The sequence below is a fragment of the Azolla caroliniana genome, unplaced genomic scaffold (assembly GCF_043228905.1).
Source record: "Azolla caroliniana isolate FFs.n. ecotype wild unplaced genomic scaffold, voAzoCaro1.0.p SCAF_2, whole genome shotgun sequence".
Taxonomy (NCBI): Eukaryota; Viridiplantae; Streptophyta; class Polypodiopsida; order Salviniales; family Salviniaceae; genus Azolla; species Azolla caroliniana.
Window position 1 is genome coordinate 5,211,766 of NW_028230437.1, and position 15,845 is coordinate 5,227,610.

The 15,845-nt window shown below is 36.1% G+C and overlaps 1 protein-coding gene and 1 non-coding gene across 4 annotated transcripts; one reads left to right on the forward strand and one right to left on the reverse strand.

The window, feature by feature from the left end:
• Window positions 1-216: 216 nt before the first annotated feature.
• On the reverse strand, window positions 217-5,467 carry LOC147867195 (putative arabinosyltransferase ARAD1). Of its 3 annotated transcripts, none has more exons than XM_087314981.1 (6): window positions 5,335-5,467; window positions 3,669-3,834; window positions 2,949-3,575; window positions 2,454-2,828; window positions 1,875-1,970; window positions 217-1,148 (listed from the first exon to the last, which is right to left on the reverse strand). In XM_087314981.1, the coding sequence occupies exons 3-6, from the start codon at window positions 3,507-3,509 to the stop codon at window positions 729-731; spliced, it is 1,452 nt and encodes a 483-aa protein (XP_087171107.1). In that variant the 5' UTR covers window positions 3,510-3,575; window positions 3,669-3,834; window positions 5,335-5,467; the 3' UTR covers window positions 217-728. The 3 variants fall into 3 exon arrangements, with proteins under 3 accessions (XP_087171107.1, XP_087171109.1, XP_087171110.1); XM_087314983.1 differs by lacking the exon at window positions 5,335-5,467 and adding an exon at window positions 4,141-4,371; XM_087314984.1 differs by having other exon boundaries at window positions 220-1,148; window positions 2,532-2,828.
• Window positions 5,468-9,502: 4,035 nt separating this feature from the next.
• Window positions 9,503-9,603, forward strand: LOC147867196 (U6 spliceosomal RNA). The gene has a single exon (XR_015529418.1). It is a non-coding gene; the product is annotated as a U6 spliceosomal RNA (small nuclear RNA).
• The last annotated feature ends 6,242 nt before the right edge of the window (window positions 9,604-15,845 follow it).

Sequence of the window (15,845 nt, forward strand, 5' to 3'; positions counted from 1 at the left end):
CACTACATTGTTTTCTGCTTTGCTAACTGTTCTTCTCCTTTTAAATTCAAACTTTGCCTACGTTTTTTGTGGACATTGATCATCAGTTGTCGCATGAGTCAAACAATCTTAAACATGCACCCAGCCTAACAGAAAAGGATTCTAGATCTAGAAGTACTATTATATAACTTCAAGGAGACGTGATACTAGAAAGTAGACAGTTGGCGACATTGAAGCATAAACCAATCCATTTCTAGAGATACAAGGTTTCATACATTGTTTTACTTGCCGCGAGTAATGAGCCATTGAATATGGTTAGATTTCTCATACAACATACATTGGTTTTAAGTAAAAATTGCGATGGACACTTATAAGTGGGTGTTGGGCCAAGTGCGTAACCAATCTTCCAATCATCATTGACATGATTGCCTTAAGAACTCCTTCACCATCGAGAATCACTTCAAAATGACCAATAACTACATGCGACGGGTGTAAGAATTCCTAATCACATTGATGATATTTTCATTGATGGTTTTACATATGGCTGGTCGAGAGCCGCTAGCACTGCTGGGGGAGACATCTCAAGGACAACACTAGTTGGCCATTCACTATTATGCTCAAAGTGAGGTGTCACCTTCTCAAATGCGATACGGGGTTTTTATAGGAGAATTGTTATGTCAGGGCAAGAAACTAAAGAATGGGGTACCAAGGGTGACAACGTAAACCAATGCAATCTCAACCGGACTATGTCACCGGCGCCACCAATCAGGCACTTTTAACCTTTTGGACCTGTGGATAGCCAATCTCACGGATGGCAACTTCCGTTGCACCTCTTTCCACAACATGTTCACCGCATCATCCTTGCGGGGCGGATACTGATACTCAAAATGGTGAGACACAAGCTTTAACTTATTCCACATACTCAACCACTTATCTTTTGGGAAGTCCTCCAATGTCTTTATGAGGTATCCGGGTCTCAACGCCTCCTCAACCGATATAAACAAGGAAAACTCCTCGTAATTGAACTCGTCTTCAAACGGGAGCTCTAGCCTATCACTCACTATCACAGGCACGCAATGGCTTACTATTGCATCGAACAGTCTACAAGAGGAGGGTGTATCACCAGCCGGATGAAGACAAAATCGTGATGAACGCATGCCCTGTAGTGCCTGCGTAAAGAATGAGGGGATACAAGGAAAGAAATAAGCCAAAAGTATTAAATTTTGCTTTCTTTAAGAGCAACTGGTTGAAGGAATGAATCAAAGCTCACATACCATTAAAAAGGAACCAGATTAATCTAAGGAAATATTGCCATTTGTTAAGGAAGAACTAGATTACAACTGTCATAATTAATGACAATTTTAATTCTTCACAACGTACATATATGTCATACCGAAATATTGTTAATGATGTTCACCTAATGAAAACTAATCCTAGTTATCTTCAATTTGATTGGAGGTATTTTGGCATTCTTTCCTACAAAAACATTTAGGGTTCTGTAACTTTGTCCTCAAATGCCCCTAAATGTTTTGGGGTCTCTTAAGGGCATTGCTTTAAAAAAAAGGACTTAGAAGCCTTTCTGGAATTAAAAAAGGATTTGGGAGCATTTCTAGAAATAAAAAAAGGAAGCTTGGGTACATTTCCAAAAACAAAAAATCTTGGGGGCATTTCTAGAAATAAAAACAAAACTTGAAATACATTTGGGTGTCTAGACAAAGGCAATACATTTCAGGAAATAAAATTTTGGGGGGGCATTTTCGGAACTTTTACCGAGAGCCAAGTGAATTTATTTCAGGTGTTTCGTCAAGTATAATATAAGGCATGCATATATAACATCATCATGCACAAACAGAAAGAAAAAGGGGCACTTCTTTAATAAATAACACAAACCCTACCATTTCAACTCCTCCATTCTTTGCTTCACTCTCTTCATAGATCACATTGGGATGCTTCTGTAAAAGCTTTGCCAACTTTATCCTCACAATGCCATCCTGCCAAGAAATGAGCAAAATTTCTCTTTTGAGAACAACTGAGTGATCCCACTTGTATAGGCAACACATATTCGCGGAATTTATTACTGTAACAGGAAGCTAAAATTTTCCTTTATTATAAACCTGAAATAATAGAAAATTAAGGGATAGTGGAATCTCCAAGGAATGCTAAATCATTCGAAGTTTTTTTCTTTCAAAATAAATCCAATCAACAAATTTCAAATATCTAACGAAATTTTTTTATAGTATGTAATACACATATTTGTATTAGCATTTGCTCAAGAAAAAATGCAAACAAAAACTTCGAATTATAAATTTCAAGAAAATACATATTTCCATTCGAACTTTGCTTCTTTAATTAAAAAAAAGAAAATTCCAACCAAAAAAAATCATTTGTTCAATCAATGGTTTGTGCATTGAAGATGCATATTTCTATTAACATTAAAAATTTCCAACCAACTTTTTCCCAAATGAGGGGCACACCATTTTCAGCAATATTGATATTGGTGCAACACGAGAATGAAGATAGAAGATAAAATAGGATAGGATAGATATACAGACATCCTTGCGTCGAATTCTTCCTTTGAAGAAAAGAAGAGTCGTTCTGGCTTCGAACGGGTCAGATATATTATCATTTGCATAACTGGGGACAACATGAGCATATGGAGCTACGATATCCTTTTGTAGTCGGGCAACACTCGGAGCAAACCTTCCGAAATCAGCGACGATGAAGATAGATGAGTTGATTTCCTCTTTCATAAACCTCAAAGCATTGGGATGATGCATTGGAAAAATGTGATCTCTACCCCCCGAATTTTGCCACCATGAAGAATTGCGTACCAAGCTTACTATTTCAACCTAAAATTTGGAAAACAAGAAGCATTGATGCAATAAAAGAAACAAAAAAGATCGAACATGGGGATATGAAGTCCATACATTCTCTTTTTTCTTTTCTTTTTATATGTATATGTTGCTTACTTGTAACAAACGGTCCTTCTCTGTCTCAGGATCCAACATATTCACCCCATGGATATTAAAGCTCCAAGAAGAAAAGAAGGGCACAAAAAACACATCAGCATTTAGTGGATCCAAAACTCTAATTGCCGCTCTTTCTTCGATTATATCTTTCCTCGATTCCGAACCTAGGAGATAAGCCATCATCCAATACTCCACACTATGCTGAACTTTTAATCCTGATCCCGACGGCCATGGTGGAATGATTTCCTCTTTCCAAGGTAATTCTTGATTAGATCCTTGCTTCAGCATGCCCATATTGAATTTTTGAGGTATTTCATACATATAAACTCTCAAAGGTCCTTGGCACCTTGTGAAGCTTCTTGATGACGATAAAGCTTTCAATCCACCACTAACTGATCCTTTAAATGTGTTGTGAAAGTCCACGAGTTGGGTTCGAAAGGATGATTTTAAATCCCATGTTGTAGAAAGAATGAGGATAATACTGAGGATGAGAAAAACTAACAACCATATAAATGTCTTTCCATTGAATTGTCCGGGTAAATTTGCAAAAGTAACAGCCATTTCGTTGCTTAGAATCAGGTGTAGAGTTATTTTGGCCAATGATATAAGTGTAAACACCACGCATCTCTACAAAAAAGAGATATATAAATTGTATGAAGAACAATCTACTAGAAAAGGTATACAAATATATATGTATGATTACATTTTTTAAACATATACCTTAGTAGTGAATATGGACGTTTGACATGTAAAATCTCATCCAAATGAGCAGAGGGTTATAAATCCTTCCGGTTAGAGATTTTTTAGGCTTTCAGGAAATCATATCCAAATAAGGTGCTATATTTGCCCATATGATATCGATATAATAGAAGCATCCACCCAAAATCTGCAAAAACAGCTCCCAAAAACGAAATGGTGTACTTTACTTCGTAGAGCATAGATGCATGTGCATATTTCTATTCAACTATGTATGAGTAGATGTATACAAATAAGTATGCATACCCATATGCGTAGGCACACAATATTCAAATATGTATATATGTATATAAGTATATATGCATGCATGTCTGTGTATGTACAGATGTCTGTAAGCATGCATGTGTGTATGTAGGCATACATATGATGGATATGTATGTATGTATGTATGTATGTATGTATGTATGTATGCATACATGTACATAAATATATATACCACAAGAAGTTTTGAATGCTTTCCAAATCTCACGTATCCTTATAATGTTCAACACTATATGTGGAACCTCATCCTCAGAATTTCATATTGTCAGATCTCAATTCGTAATGTTGGATTTTTAGCAGGAAAATGCCCAAGCCTCCTCATGAAATTTACACAGTTCTTTTGTTAATCCATAGGGCGAGCATAACCATGATTGTTCATTCTTAGTGATGATTCTATCCCTAGATGCTATGGATCATAAATGTGCAGACATATAACTGGTTCCTTCATGTGCCATACATTTATATATTTCATTCATACATATATATATATATATAGACAAATGCATACATAAGTTGTTCTTTATCAGCCATACATACATATATATATGGTTCTTTCCTTATGGCACATTTATATATTTCATTCATGCATATATATATATAGACAAATGCATACATAAGTTGTTCTTTATCAGCCATACATACATATATATATGGTTATATGGTTCTTTCCTTCAAACGTATATACAGACATATGTAGTGTTTTCACTAGCCATAAATTTATATACATACGTGCATACATGAGTGGTTCTTTTATCAGCGTCCATACAGATTAACCCAAATGAGCAATGAGCAGCAGAACAAATGATTCTGTTGGAGAATGCTACAGATCTCATTTATATATAAATTCACACCTACATGCAGGCTAACCCTAAATTTACCATATGGATGAAGAGCAGAACAAATTGTTCAATGATGATAAAGTAACCCCAAGAATTCTACAGCTCACAAATGCATACATAATTTTTAGATACATAATATATATATATATATATATATATATATATATATATATATATATATTACATACATACATACATACATACATACATATAGATATATAGATATATACACGCAGACACAAACACATATATAAGTAGATATTCTTTCTTCAGCCAAACATATAAACCTAATTGCTCAATCTAATGAGCAGCGCAAAAGGAACAGATGCTTCAATGGAAATGGTGCTGGTGATGATGATGGTGATGGTGGTGGTGATGACCCAGTGGAGAGAGAAAGAGAGAAATATATACAAATTTAAAATTTATTATGTAATTATTTCCACTTTCGAATACAAATTGATCGCTTACAGCAAAAGCAAGAAATTGTTGAGAGAAAAGGAAAGGAATGCAAAAAAAAAAAAAAAGAGTACCTAGAATTGAAGCTATATATGTAGCACTCCATGTTGTGGCCCTTTAAACAAATCTGGAAGAAGAAGAAGAAGAAGAAGAAGCTTTGACAGAAGGGGGGAGGCCTGTTGTTTGTCCACAGAAAAGGAGGAGAATGAGGATGGAAGGATCAAAATGCTTCTTTGATTTCATTACTGCTTTTTGCTTTTTTGGTAGAGAGTGAAATCAGCAGCAATAGAAGGGGGGGAGTGTATGTAATCATGTATGTATGTATGTATGTATGTATGTATGTATGTATGTATGTATGTATGTATGTATAGCTATGTATGTATAGCTATGTATGTATAGCTATGTATGTATGTATGTATGTATAGCTATGTATGTATAGCTATGTATGTATGTATGTATGTATACCTATGTATGCATGTATAGCTATGTATGTATGTATGTATAGCTATGTATGTATGTTATGTATGTATTTTCTCTCTCACACACACTTACATTATTGCCCACCAAAAAGGAGGCTTCTTTTGTCCGTCGCTTGTTGGGTCTCAGACCCCGACTCCCTTCGACTCATCTGTATTCTACATACATATATCGTTGGATCTCGGATAATAATAATAATAAACCTGTGAAAAACCGCTCTGCCTTTCGCGTCCCCATCTCCGTCCGTTTGGCCCGTGGGCACACCCGAAAATTATCGGATTCGTGTGCTTTCTCACGTTTGTTCACGACACTTTGGTCAAAAGAAAAAGAAAAAGAAAAACACAAGAACCCTGGATCATTACATACATACTTTGGTCTTGTTCGCGCTTCAATGATCTCTTTCCTTGTTCCATCCCAGATTCATTCTCGAGACTCTTATTGCGTGACAATATCTTTAACGAGAAACACCCTCTCTCTTTCTCTCTCTCACTTCCCCCCATAAAAAACAATCGTAACACAACACTAAAAAAAAGCACTCCGCCTTAACATAATCTTGGTTTTGCCCACCATAGATTTGTCTAGAAACTCGTAAAATAATGGTGACCTTTCGAACTACTCAACACACTTTTAAAATATATAGCTTCCAAATCTACTTATATAGTTACTACTTTTGAATCCAGTCACTTCAAATTTGAAGGGCATCCATCAAAAATGGATCTCGAGGCTTGTTTCTAAGTAGGGATAATATAGAAAAATACTTGTCACCAATATAGTGTATTATCCAACATACCCCTCGTTGTTTAAGAATTATCATTGCATAGCCCTAGTAGAAAAGTATAGTTTCGTCTTTCGAATATGTTATTGTAATGCATTGATGCTTATGCATTCGCCGTTAATCTAATCAACATGAAAGGAACACCCATGTGTTTTCTTAATCATCTGATTATTTTAGTTAATTTTATTGTAGATAAGTCATAAAATATGAATTTATAATGCTAATCACGTTGATTCTTAACAAGTAACAATAAATTCAATCAGCTATTGGTTTTGCTCATAAATAAATAATTAAAAGTAATTAGCATACAAACATATGTATTTAGTGTCGCATAGTTGGTTAGGGTTGATCAAATTGCATTTGATACGTATTTGCTTCAATAACATTATTACCATTGAGAGATGTTTTTGTTTTGAAAAGTTTGGTATGGAAAGCTTTTCTAAATGCTAAATAGAAGAATCATGGGTTCACTTTACTCTCTCATGCTTTTTAAGTGTGCTTTACTCTATGAATACAATGTATTGTTTTCTATTCAATTTAAGATATTAAATCAAGAATGTCCCTAATATCAAATCTACCTCATGCAGTTTTACCAATATCATCGCATACCCCCAATAAAAAAGTAACAACTGAAACAGTGACTTGTTTGTTCACGCAAAAGTAAAAGTTTCAATAGTGATATAAATCAAGAGTTTCGATACCAACATTTAAACTTAGCTTTCAAAACATGCCTAATGTGTTTCTCTTATTGGTTCTAAGGGTTTAACATTGTAATGCATTTAGAAACATGGGCATCTTGTTCTCTTCACAAAGTTTATGCTTGTTAACTACTTCGATTAACATAAACAAAAATTTTGCTTTTGGTGGTATTGATGTACATTTTCTTAGCTTGTAGCAGTGTTTCCTCAAGTTTTGTAGACATTTGGCGCGATTTTTTCTTGTATTCATCACTGTTTCTTCATGTCATGGCCCATTTGTCATAGTGGTCAAGCCAATAGTGCTATCAACCCATAGGCCTCAAGTTTCCTCAAGTTTTGGAGACTTTTGGCATGATTTTTTCTTGTATTTATCTCTGTTTCTTCATGTCATGGCCCATTTGTCATAGTGGTCAAGCCAATAGGCCATCAACCCATATGCCTCAAGTTTCCTCAAGTTTTAGAGACATTTGGCAGGATTTTTTCTTGTATTTATCTTTGTTTCTTCATGTCATGGCCCATTTGTCATAGTGGTCAAACCAATAGGCCATCAAGCCATATGTCACACCTCTTTCGAAGCACTATGCCATTTCTTCTTTTGTTGTGGTAAATTTCTTCTTCCTACCATCCCACACCTCCGTTTCATTTTGTAACCACTTCCCACCCGGATATTTACCATAGAAACTTACCACCCCACAACATAGTACATTTATACTACAATTCTACTATTGCACATCCACATGTCATATCGTGTGATCTTTAGTAATCAATGGCCTTACCGTCCACATCGATTTGATAGAACGAACTCAAGAATGATCGTAAAAAGTGTTATATATATATATACTAACATTTACATACCAATATAAAGAAACAATTTGCCCTACCCTACATCGATACAAGTGTGGATCTTAAGACAATGCAACGACTATGGCTAAGATTGGCTTACATAGAGACAATTCCTTAGAGAACAAGGCACTCGTAGAGCTCAATTGTGAGAACCTACGTGCATGTTATAATACTATATGAAGACCGCCGTAGAAGAACCCATTTTTCATACTCCAATTGTACCAAGGTTTCCCTATCTCTCTTCCGTTCGTGCTTATTTGGCTATGCCTCATGTTCCATCTTATATCAAAATGGAGATATGGGTTTAGGTTTCTTTCATAACATTCTACATTAACATGTTTCATAGTTTATGCGCTCTCTTTGTCTTTCCTTTCAACACATTTATACTTCATATCAAATGTTTCTTAGTCGACAATTGTTTATTATCATTGGACCACAACATTTTTTCCTAGGATTCTATGCAAACACACCATTTGTTAATATAATTGTGTGCCAGTTAGCATTTGCAAACCTTAGTCTTTGAGTGCACGTGTACTAAACATATACATAAAACACAAGCTTGTGTAAATGTATAATAAGTGTACGCCTAAAATAGACTCATTTATTAAACATGGACAAGCGGTCATCTTCACATTTCGAGATATCTCTGACAAAATAGATTGCATGCTTCTTAACTTAAGAAGATGCTTCAAGTCACTTGCCACATGCATGAAGTGGTAACTTGTATATTCTACATTAGAACTTGACATTATTTATTCTTCTTTATTTTCTCGCTATTATGCTAGGAAAAACAAGATTGAAACACTCTATTTCTCTTTCACTCGCTCACTCACTCATTCTCTCTCTCTCTCTCTCTCTCTCTCTCTCTCTCTCTCTCTCTCTCTCTCTCTCTCTCTCTCTGGTGAAAACAGACAATTATATTAACAAATGTGTGTGAAAAACACTACTTACAGTTACAATGGGTTTCACAATGGAGTATGGTCACCCACTAACTACATGGGTAGTGGAAGATCTTGAATCTCCAAAAGGCAAGACGAACATTCCATTGAGGAAAGAATTTCCATTTGCTCCACTAAAGAAATTTGCCACATTAGTACTCCCTTCAACTTTCGTAGATATGCTTTCACTCCATGCCTACCATCAAATACAAAAGCATTGAACATATCCCGAATACCTAAGAAATAGGAAAATGATCTTCATCTCTAATTTTGGGTCAACCTGTGTAAATTGTGCAAACACCCACTGTCTAGGTATCAAATAACACCATGAAAAAACTTGCCATATTTGTGAAATGTAACTGTAAATCTAACAAGCAAATTGACATTGTATAAAACGATGAGTACTATCTTCCATTTGAACAGTGCAAAATAAACAATTGCCCGTTGCTAATCCACAACACTTTAGAGCTAATCCCATTGGCAAACCCCCAATCAAAACTCTCCAAATGAAGACCTTCGGGGACATTGGATAAAATTGGAATGATACAGAGAAGATTAGTGTGGCCTTGCGCAAGGATGACATGCATAAATCAAGAAATGGTCTAAACTCTCTCTCTCTCTCTCTCTCTCTCTCTCTCTCTCTCTCTTAGAAGACGTTAATATATCTTTCCTTCTTTTCTCTCAACTAAGCAACTCTTTATAAATATGCATGTTGCTCTTGTTTTATATTCAAAATTTGGCATGGACACTTAAAATATACGTCTACCAATTACAATAAAAGATTTAAAATTACTTTGTTCACGAAATCCATGAATTATATAAAGCATAACCACAACCACATATGTCCAATTAGGAGGTTTGATGCATGTCCTTTTATGAGAAAAAAAAATGACATCATAATAAATTTAATGTATTGTTTGTCATGTCATAGAGGCTCGCAAAGATATCATTAATCTCCGAATCAACTGATGCATTGTATATTGAATATGATGTCATAATGAATGACATTGTTGTTGTGGCAAGGAGGGCCATATGAAGTCATCAAAAGTGAAGCAATAGGTGGGTGATGGATAAATTGTCGAGAGGTGGATGAATTTTAAAGATGGAATGGGGTTGAAGGAATACCCCAATTGTCTTGCCTTGATAGAATTAATATGATGTTAGACACAACATAAAATGTGTGAAAAAAAAGAGATAATTTACAAGGGGAGAGAAAGGGAGATTGGGTTAGTAAATGATGAAAAGGAAGCCAATAAACATCGGCAACTTGCAAGAAAAGCAATCAAAACCATAATGTGTAAACACAAAAAAAGTTGGGATGGAATCAACTTCTATTTTCGCAATGCACAATCTTTAATGATTGAGATATAGGGCACATTTCCTAATATATTTATGCACTGAGAGTCATGTCAATATCCAAATTGTGGGTTTGTAAGGTTTTTAGTAGCACTTTTTCAAGTGAATGTAAATGTCATATTGTCATATATATGTGTGTGTGTGTGTGTGTGTGTGTGTAGAGAGAGAGAGAGAGAGAGAGAGAGAGAGAGAGAGAGAGAGAGAGAGGCCAATATTGACCCATGGGACTAAGTACACAAGTTTTCTTGATGTGTGTGAATTAATCGATAATTTCTCTAATATCATTTTCAATTTTTGTGAAGGAAGATTGATTTATGATACACATGGCTTCAGGAAGTGTTTACTTTTACTTTTTAACAATGTATAATGTACAAACCTTTAAAATTTAGACGATAAAACTATAGGGTTCAACAAGTGCTAAGCATTGGCATTGCATGTCTCAAGGAGTTTGATGCACCTCGACCCCATGTTAATATACCCAAACCGACACGTGGTAGTGGATGATGTGACCAAAATCTGATACTCATGTGAGGGCCCTAGACAAAGTTCTCTTTTCTTTTTAGTAGTCCATACATCGTTAAATTGTATCATCTTAAGCTACAACTTGACAACTAGTAATGCATTGCACATTCATAGTGTATTTTGTTTTATGTAAAGTGATTAGTTTTGAGAATGTAGGTTACGTATTTTGGTTAAAATATTTAACTAGATTCTTATTGTGGTGGTGTTATGTAGTTTTCTTGTGTTTTCTTTAAACTAAATGATTAGTTTTGAGAATGTCGGTTTAATTAGTTTTTTATTGTGGTGGAGTTATGTATATAGTTTTCTTATGTTTACTTTAAACTAAGTGACTAGTTTTGAGGATGTAGATCAAGTCTTTTGGTTAACATATTTAAATAGCTATTTAAGGTGCTAGAGTGAGTGTGAGAGGGTTCATCAAGCAAACATGTCGCCTTGTAGCATGCTCGAAAATGGTTGAGCCTCTCCATTGCCTATCTTGTCAACAATAGTGTTAGCTAATCCGATCTCCATACCAATGAACTAATGAGGCATGTTCCTGTCATGCATTAAGTAGGTAGGATTGGCCTCTTTATTTGACATGTATGCCAAATGAACACAATAATTTATGAGGTGATCCTCAGTCAACTCATGCTTCCACTTTAGTGACATTATAGGTATTGAATAATGCTCTAGGAAGGAACTTCCTAATTAACTTAGACTATCTCAACTATGTTAGATCATTGGCCAATATATCATCGCTATTCAAGCACAAACTTAGCATTCAAAGACTCAATGAGAAGTTGTATGCATAGGAACAAACACTACAAAATTGAAAAGTAGAGATCCTCAATATTGGTCCAAATATTCCTTGTCCCCTTGGTTGATCTTATATAAATTTTCTACAATATTCTCCTCATAAGCATGTCATGACTTTGAGAAATTGAGCCTGTAGGAAGTAGCAATATAATGTTGAAAGATACAGATTACCAACATCGGTAAAAATACTTATTGTTGCTTTGGCTAATCTTATATAAAATTTCCATGATTTTCTCCCAATAAGCATGTCATGGTGTCAAGAAGGTGCTTGTGTTAGAGTCACCACTATAAAGTTGGAAGGTAGAGGCACCAATATTGGTCCCTAATAACAACATAAGGGAAGCTGGAATCTGATCGTAAACTCTGGATAGTTGACAACAAGCCCATATGTGATCTGGATTGGGATCCACTAGAGGTGTGGTGGCAGAAACCGGGTACAGACAAACTTGAACGGTTTTTCGAGTACACTACCAAGCTAGGAAGGCAAATCATTGGCTCTAAATTGATGGGTGTTGGCCTAACTCGCAATAGTTGGAAGGATAAAGGCATTTCTGATGACTGGTTGAAGTCGTTTTGGAGGAGGCTATGGGCGTTTGATATGCCAGAAAAAATAAAGCTTTGGTTGTGGCTTCTTAGTCACAAAGCGGTGCCGGTGGGGGAGTGGCTTAGGTGTCGTGGTGGTGAGGCTGGATGCAAAAGTTGTGGACACCCTTTGGAATCAATTCCTCATTGTTTTTGGAACTGCAGCGAGGCTATTAACATTTGGGGTAGAAGTCTCAGGATAGTGGCAGCATGCGGAGTGAATGGGAGAGTTGTATGGGGGTCCGTACAAGGGCTGAAGTTAACAGGGGAAGGCTGGGCTGAACAGTTAAATCCCCACGGACATGGTTTTATAGTGCAGGATGGCAAGGTGTTTCAACGGGCTGGAGTTCGACATGGCACTAACTCAGAATTTTTTGAGGAGATATGGATGATGGTGTCTTGTTTATCGGTCTGGCACATTTGGACCAATCGTTGTAAATTTGTTTTTCAACAACAAAAGATCCCTAGCGGTGAGGTATTATTAAATAGCTGGTTTGAGTTGGTATCTTGGCTGCGGGGACGATACGACTCAATCAAGGGGGAATCTGATGCAGCTGAAAGATCTCGATCAAAGTTCTTGCTGAAATGGGGTAATTCTCCTATGGTGGGCAGATCCTCATAAGGGCCTCAATGGAACTACCAAGCACCCCGATGGTTGTTTCCAGTTTCCAACAACGTCTAGGTGCTGTAAATCTGTATAGATATGGTACAAATTATTAGGTTATTGGAGTTGTTTGGATACGTTTGTTGAAAATGAGGTGGGGACTATGTCCACTTTGGTGGGAAGGCCAGAGTGAGGGCTGGTGAGAAGAACTTTGGGTGTTCTATGATGTAATTTTGTTTGCTAACTAATGCGAAGTAGTGTTTTTTTGGAAAAAAAAAAAACAACAACATAAGGGGCATTAATTATAACATTCTTTAGTTGTGGGAAAAACCAAACTCTTTACTTTTGTATTGCATGTAAATTGAATTTCTATGGTTGTAGCCTTGATGGGCCAACAATAATGTTGGTAAGATTACCATTTTGTTGGGAAGAAAATGGTGAAGTGTCAAATGTTGTAAAACCACTTTTTTGAGTGGGCATGATCACAAAATACATGAGTTTTTATGATGAACATATGCCACATCCTTTGATTGTAAAGCGCAAAGCTTAACCACTACACAAGTTCACAAACACATAATGCTTTCACATTGAGCAACGTCTTCTTACCTTGGCTAATAGCTTTTGGCATATAACATTCGGTGCGATTGACCTAGGCTCATTGAAACATGTATGTGATAGAAATGGTACAATTGAGTTTTTTGGTATAATATTCCATCAAATATTTGATATTTGGATTGTATTATGGTTTTAAGATATTTCATATTGTTTTAGCTTCTACGATTTGACATTCAAACCTTGATGGAACCTTGGGTTTATTTTGTCGAGTCCATTATGTGTCATATATTTCGACCCACTTGAATACATATGTAATGGATATGATAGAATTGACCTTTGTAGTATATTATTCCATCAATTATTTGAAATATCTGATGTCATTACATATCTATTATATTTTTTGTGAATGACATTGGATGCAAAAGGATTTAAGGCAATAATATCGATTTCAAGTTTCAATCTTGGTGGTCAAAACTTATTTGTAAAAGCCATGCTTTGATGGCTTTATATTTGTTGCATTGTCTCAAACAAATGAAATATGAAGAAGTTTTAGAATTAAAACTCATTGCTCATTATTTGAACTATCAATTAACAAAACTTGGTTTGAGCATAAGTTAACAATTAAGTTTGGTTTGGGTTAGGTTCCAAAGTTGGGAAGAAGTTAAGTTTGGCTTTGAGGGGCTAGCATTTATATTGAACTAACAATTAGTGGTTTATCTAGCTTTGAACATGAGGTTTCAATGGTTTAATGTTTACGGGATATTTTTATAATATTGAATAAATGTATAAATTATAAACTATAGCTAGCAATTGACAATTGATTGGTTTGAAGAAATTGTGGGTTAAAGGCATATAATTCAGTGTTAAACAATTTAGGTTTAAGGTCATATAAATAGTTTAATTTAGGTTTGTAGATCTCTTAAAGAGATCATAACAATAGTTTCGTCCTTTGGTTCGGTTCAATTTAGTTTTCAATTTATTTTTTAAATGGTTTCGTTTGACATCACCAAAACAAAATCGTTGGTTGATTGTTAATTTGATCCCACAACCTTGAGGTTGTTGATTTACAGGATTGACAAATGGAACAACAAGCCAAATCCATGAGTCTGTCTATATGCAACAATTTGCTACTTGGAAAGGAGCTTTCTACATTTTATGCGATGTATAAGCAATGGTTCCAAATAGTGCTTTTTTTTTCCAAAAACAAAACTACTTCCATTAGTTAAGGCAATGTACATAGGATAATATACAAATCATATCTTACATGCCAACTTGCATGTCCAAAAGAAAACAACATGTGTAAAGGAAACAACAAAAAAACTCCAAAACACCACATCATTCAATGAGCATAGCATTACTCGATCGCATACCCTTCACGTGAGCCTCATACAACCCGAATTTAGCATAGACATCCTCCAATCTCTTCTCATGGCAACACCCATCTATATGTTAGGTACACTCAGAGGGAACAACCACCGTGGTGGTTGATAATTCCACTTCTCTTTGCCATCCACCATCTGCAACATTGGAGAACCTCTCCATTTAAGAAGGAACCGAGCTCTAGATTCTTCACTTGTGTCTGAGGGCCCTTGAAGGCTTTCAAATGCTCCTCGTAACGTAGTAATAAGATTAAACCAGATCATCATTAAACTCTCAACCGGTGGGGTTCGCTTACCTAAGAAAGTCTCCTTGCACCTAGATACCCACACTTGCCAAACTGTAAGGCTGACCACTAATAACCATATGTCCACGTACCGTTCTTGTATGTAGAATGAACCTCCTTGCGCTGAAGATTGTATAGTTCCTTGCATCGCCTTTAAAGAATGACTATTTCCATTCCAACCTTGAAACCACATAGCCGATTCAGTGGCCAACCAAGTGACTATTGCGCTCGATACATGAACATGAACCCCAAATTGAGCCAAGATTCTTAAGCTCCTCGTCCAAACTTCTTGGGCTCGTGGGCAGCTCCACAAACAATGTGTGATGTCCTCCAAGCTCGCACCGCAGGCCTTACAACTACTCATGCCACCTCTTTTCCCAAGCCACTCTCCCGTTGGAACAACCCGATGCGTGATTAACTAGAAAAACACTATGATCCTCTCACGGAGGGATGAGTTCCATATCCTACTCCTGGTTCTATCCACAAAGACCAAATCAACAACTACACGGGCCCATTTTTTGACACACTTCTCACGATGCCAACATAACTTTCTCCCCAAGCGCGTCGAGTATTCAAAAAAACCTATTGATTTATCTTGTTCTCCATTCCACTTATATTCAACAGGATCCCGTTCTAAGCACTCAAGTGGCTTGCCTTCAACCACGTACAGGATCCAATCCTCCTCAACCTCATCGACTGGTGGATTCACCTTCCATTTCGTGTTGTCTCGTGCCACAACTCTAATCAGGCGCCAACTTGCATTTTCATCTATTGATC

Excerpts from the sequence above, each read along its gene's own strand:
- LOC147867195 (XM_087314981.1), bottom strand. The coding sequence starts at position 3,509 with ATGGCTGTTACTTTTGCAAATTTACCCGGACAATTCAATGGAAAGACA. Across the intron at positions 2,829-2,948 it reads AGAAGGACCGTTTGTTACAA|GTTGAAATAGTAAGCTTGGT; the intron begins GTAAGCAACATA and ends TCCAAATTTTAG. Across the intron at positions 1,149-1,874 it reads AGAATGGAGGAGTTGAAATG|GCACTACAGGGCATGCGTTC; the intron begins GTAGGGTTTGTG and ends TTCTTTACGCAG.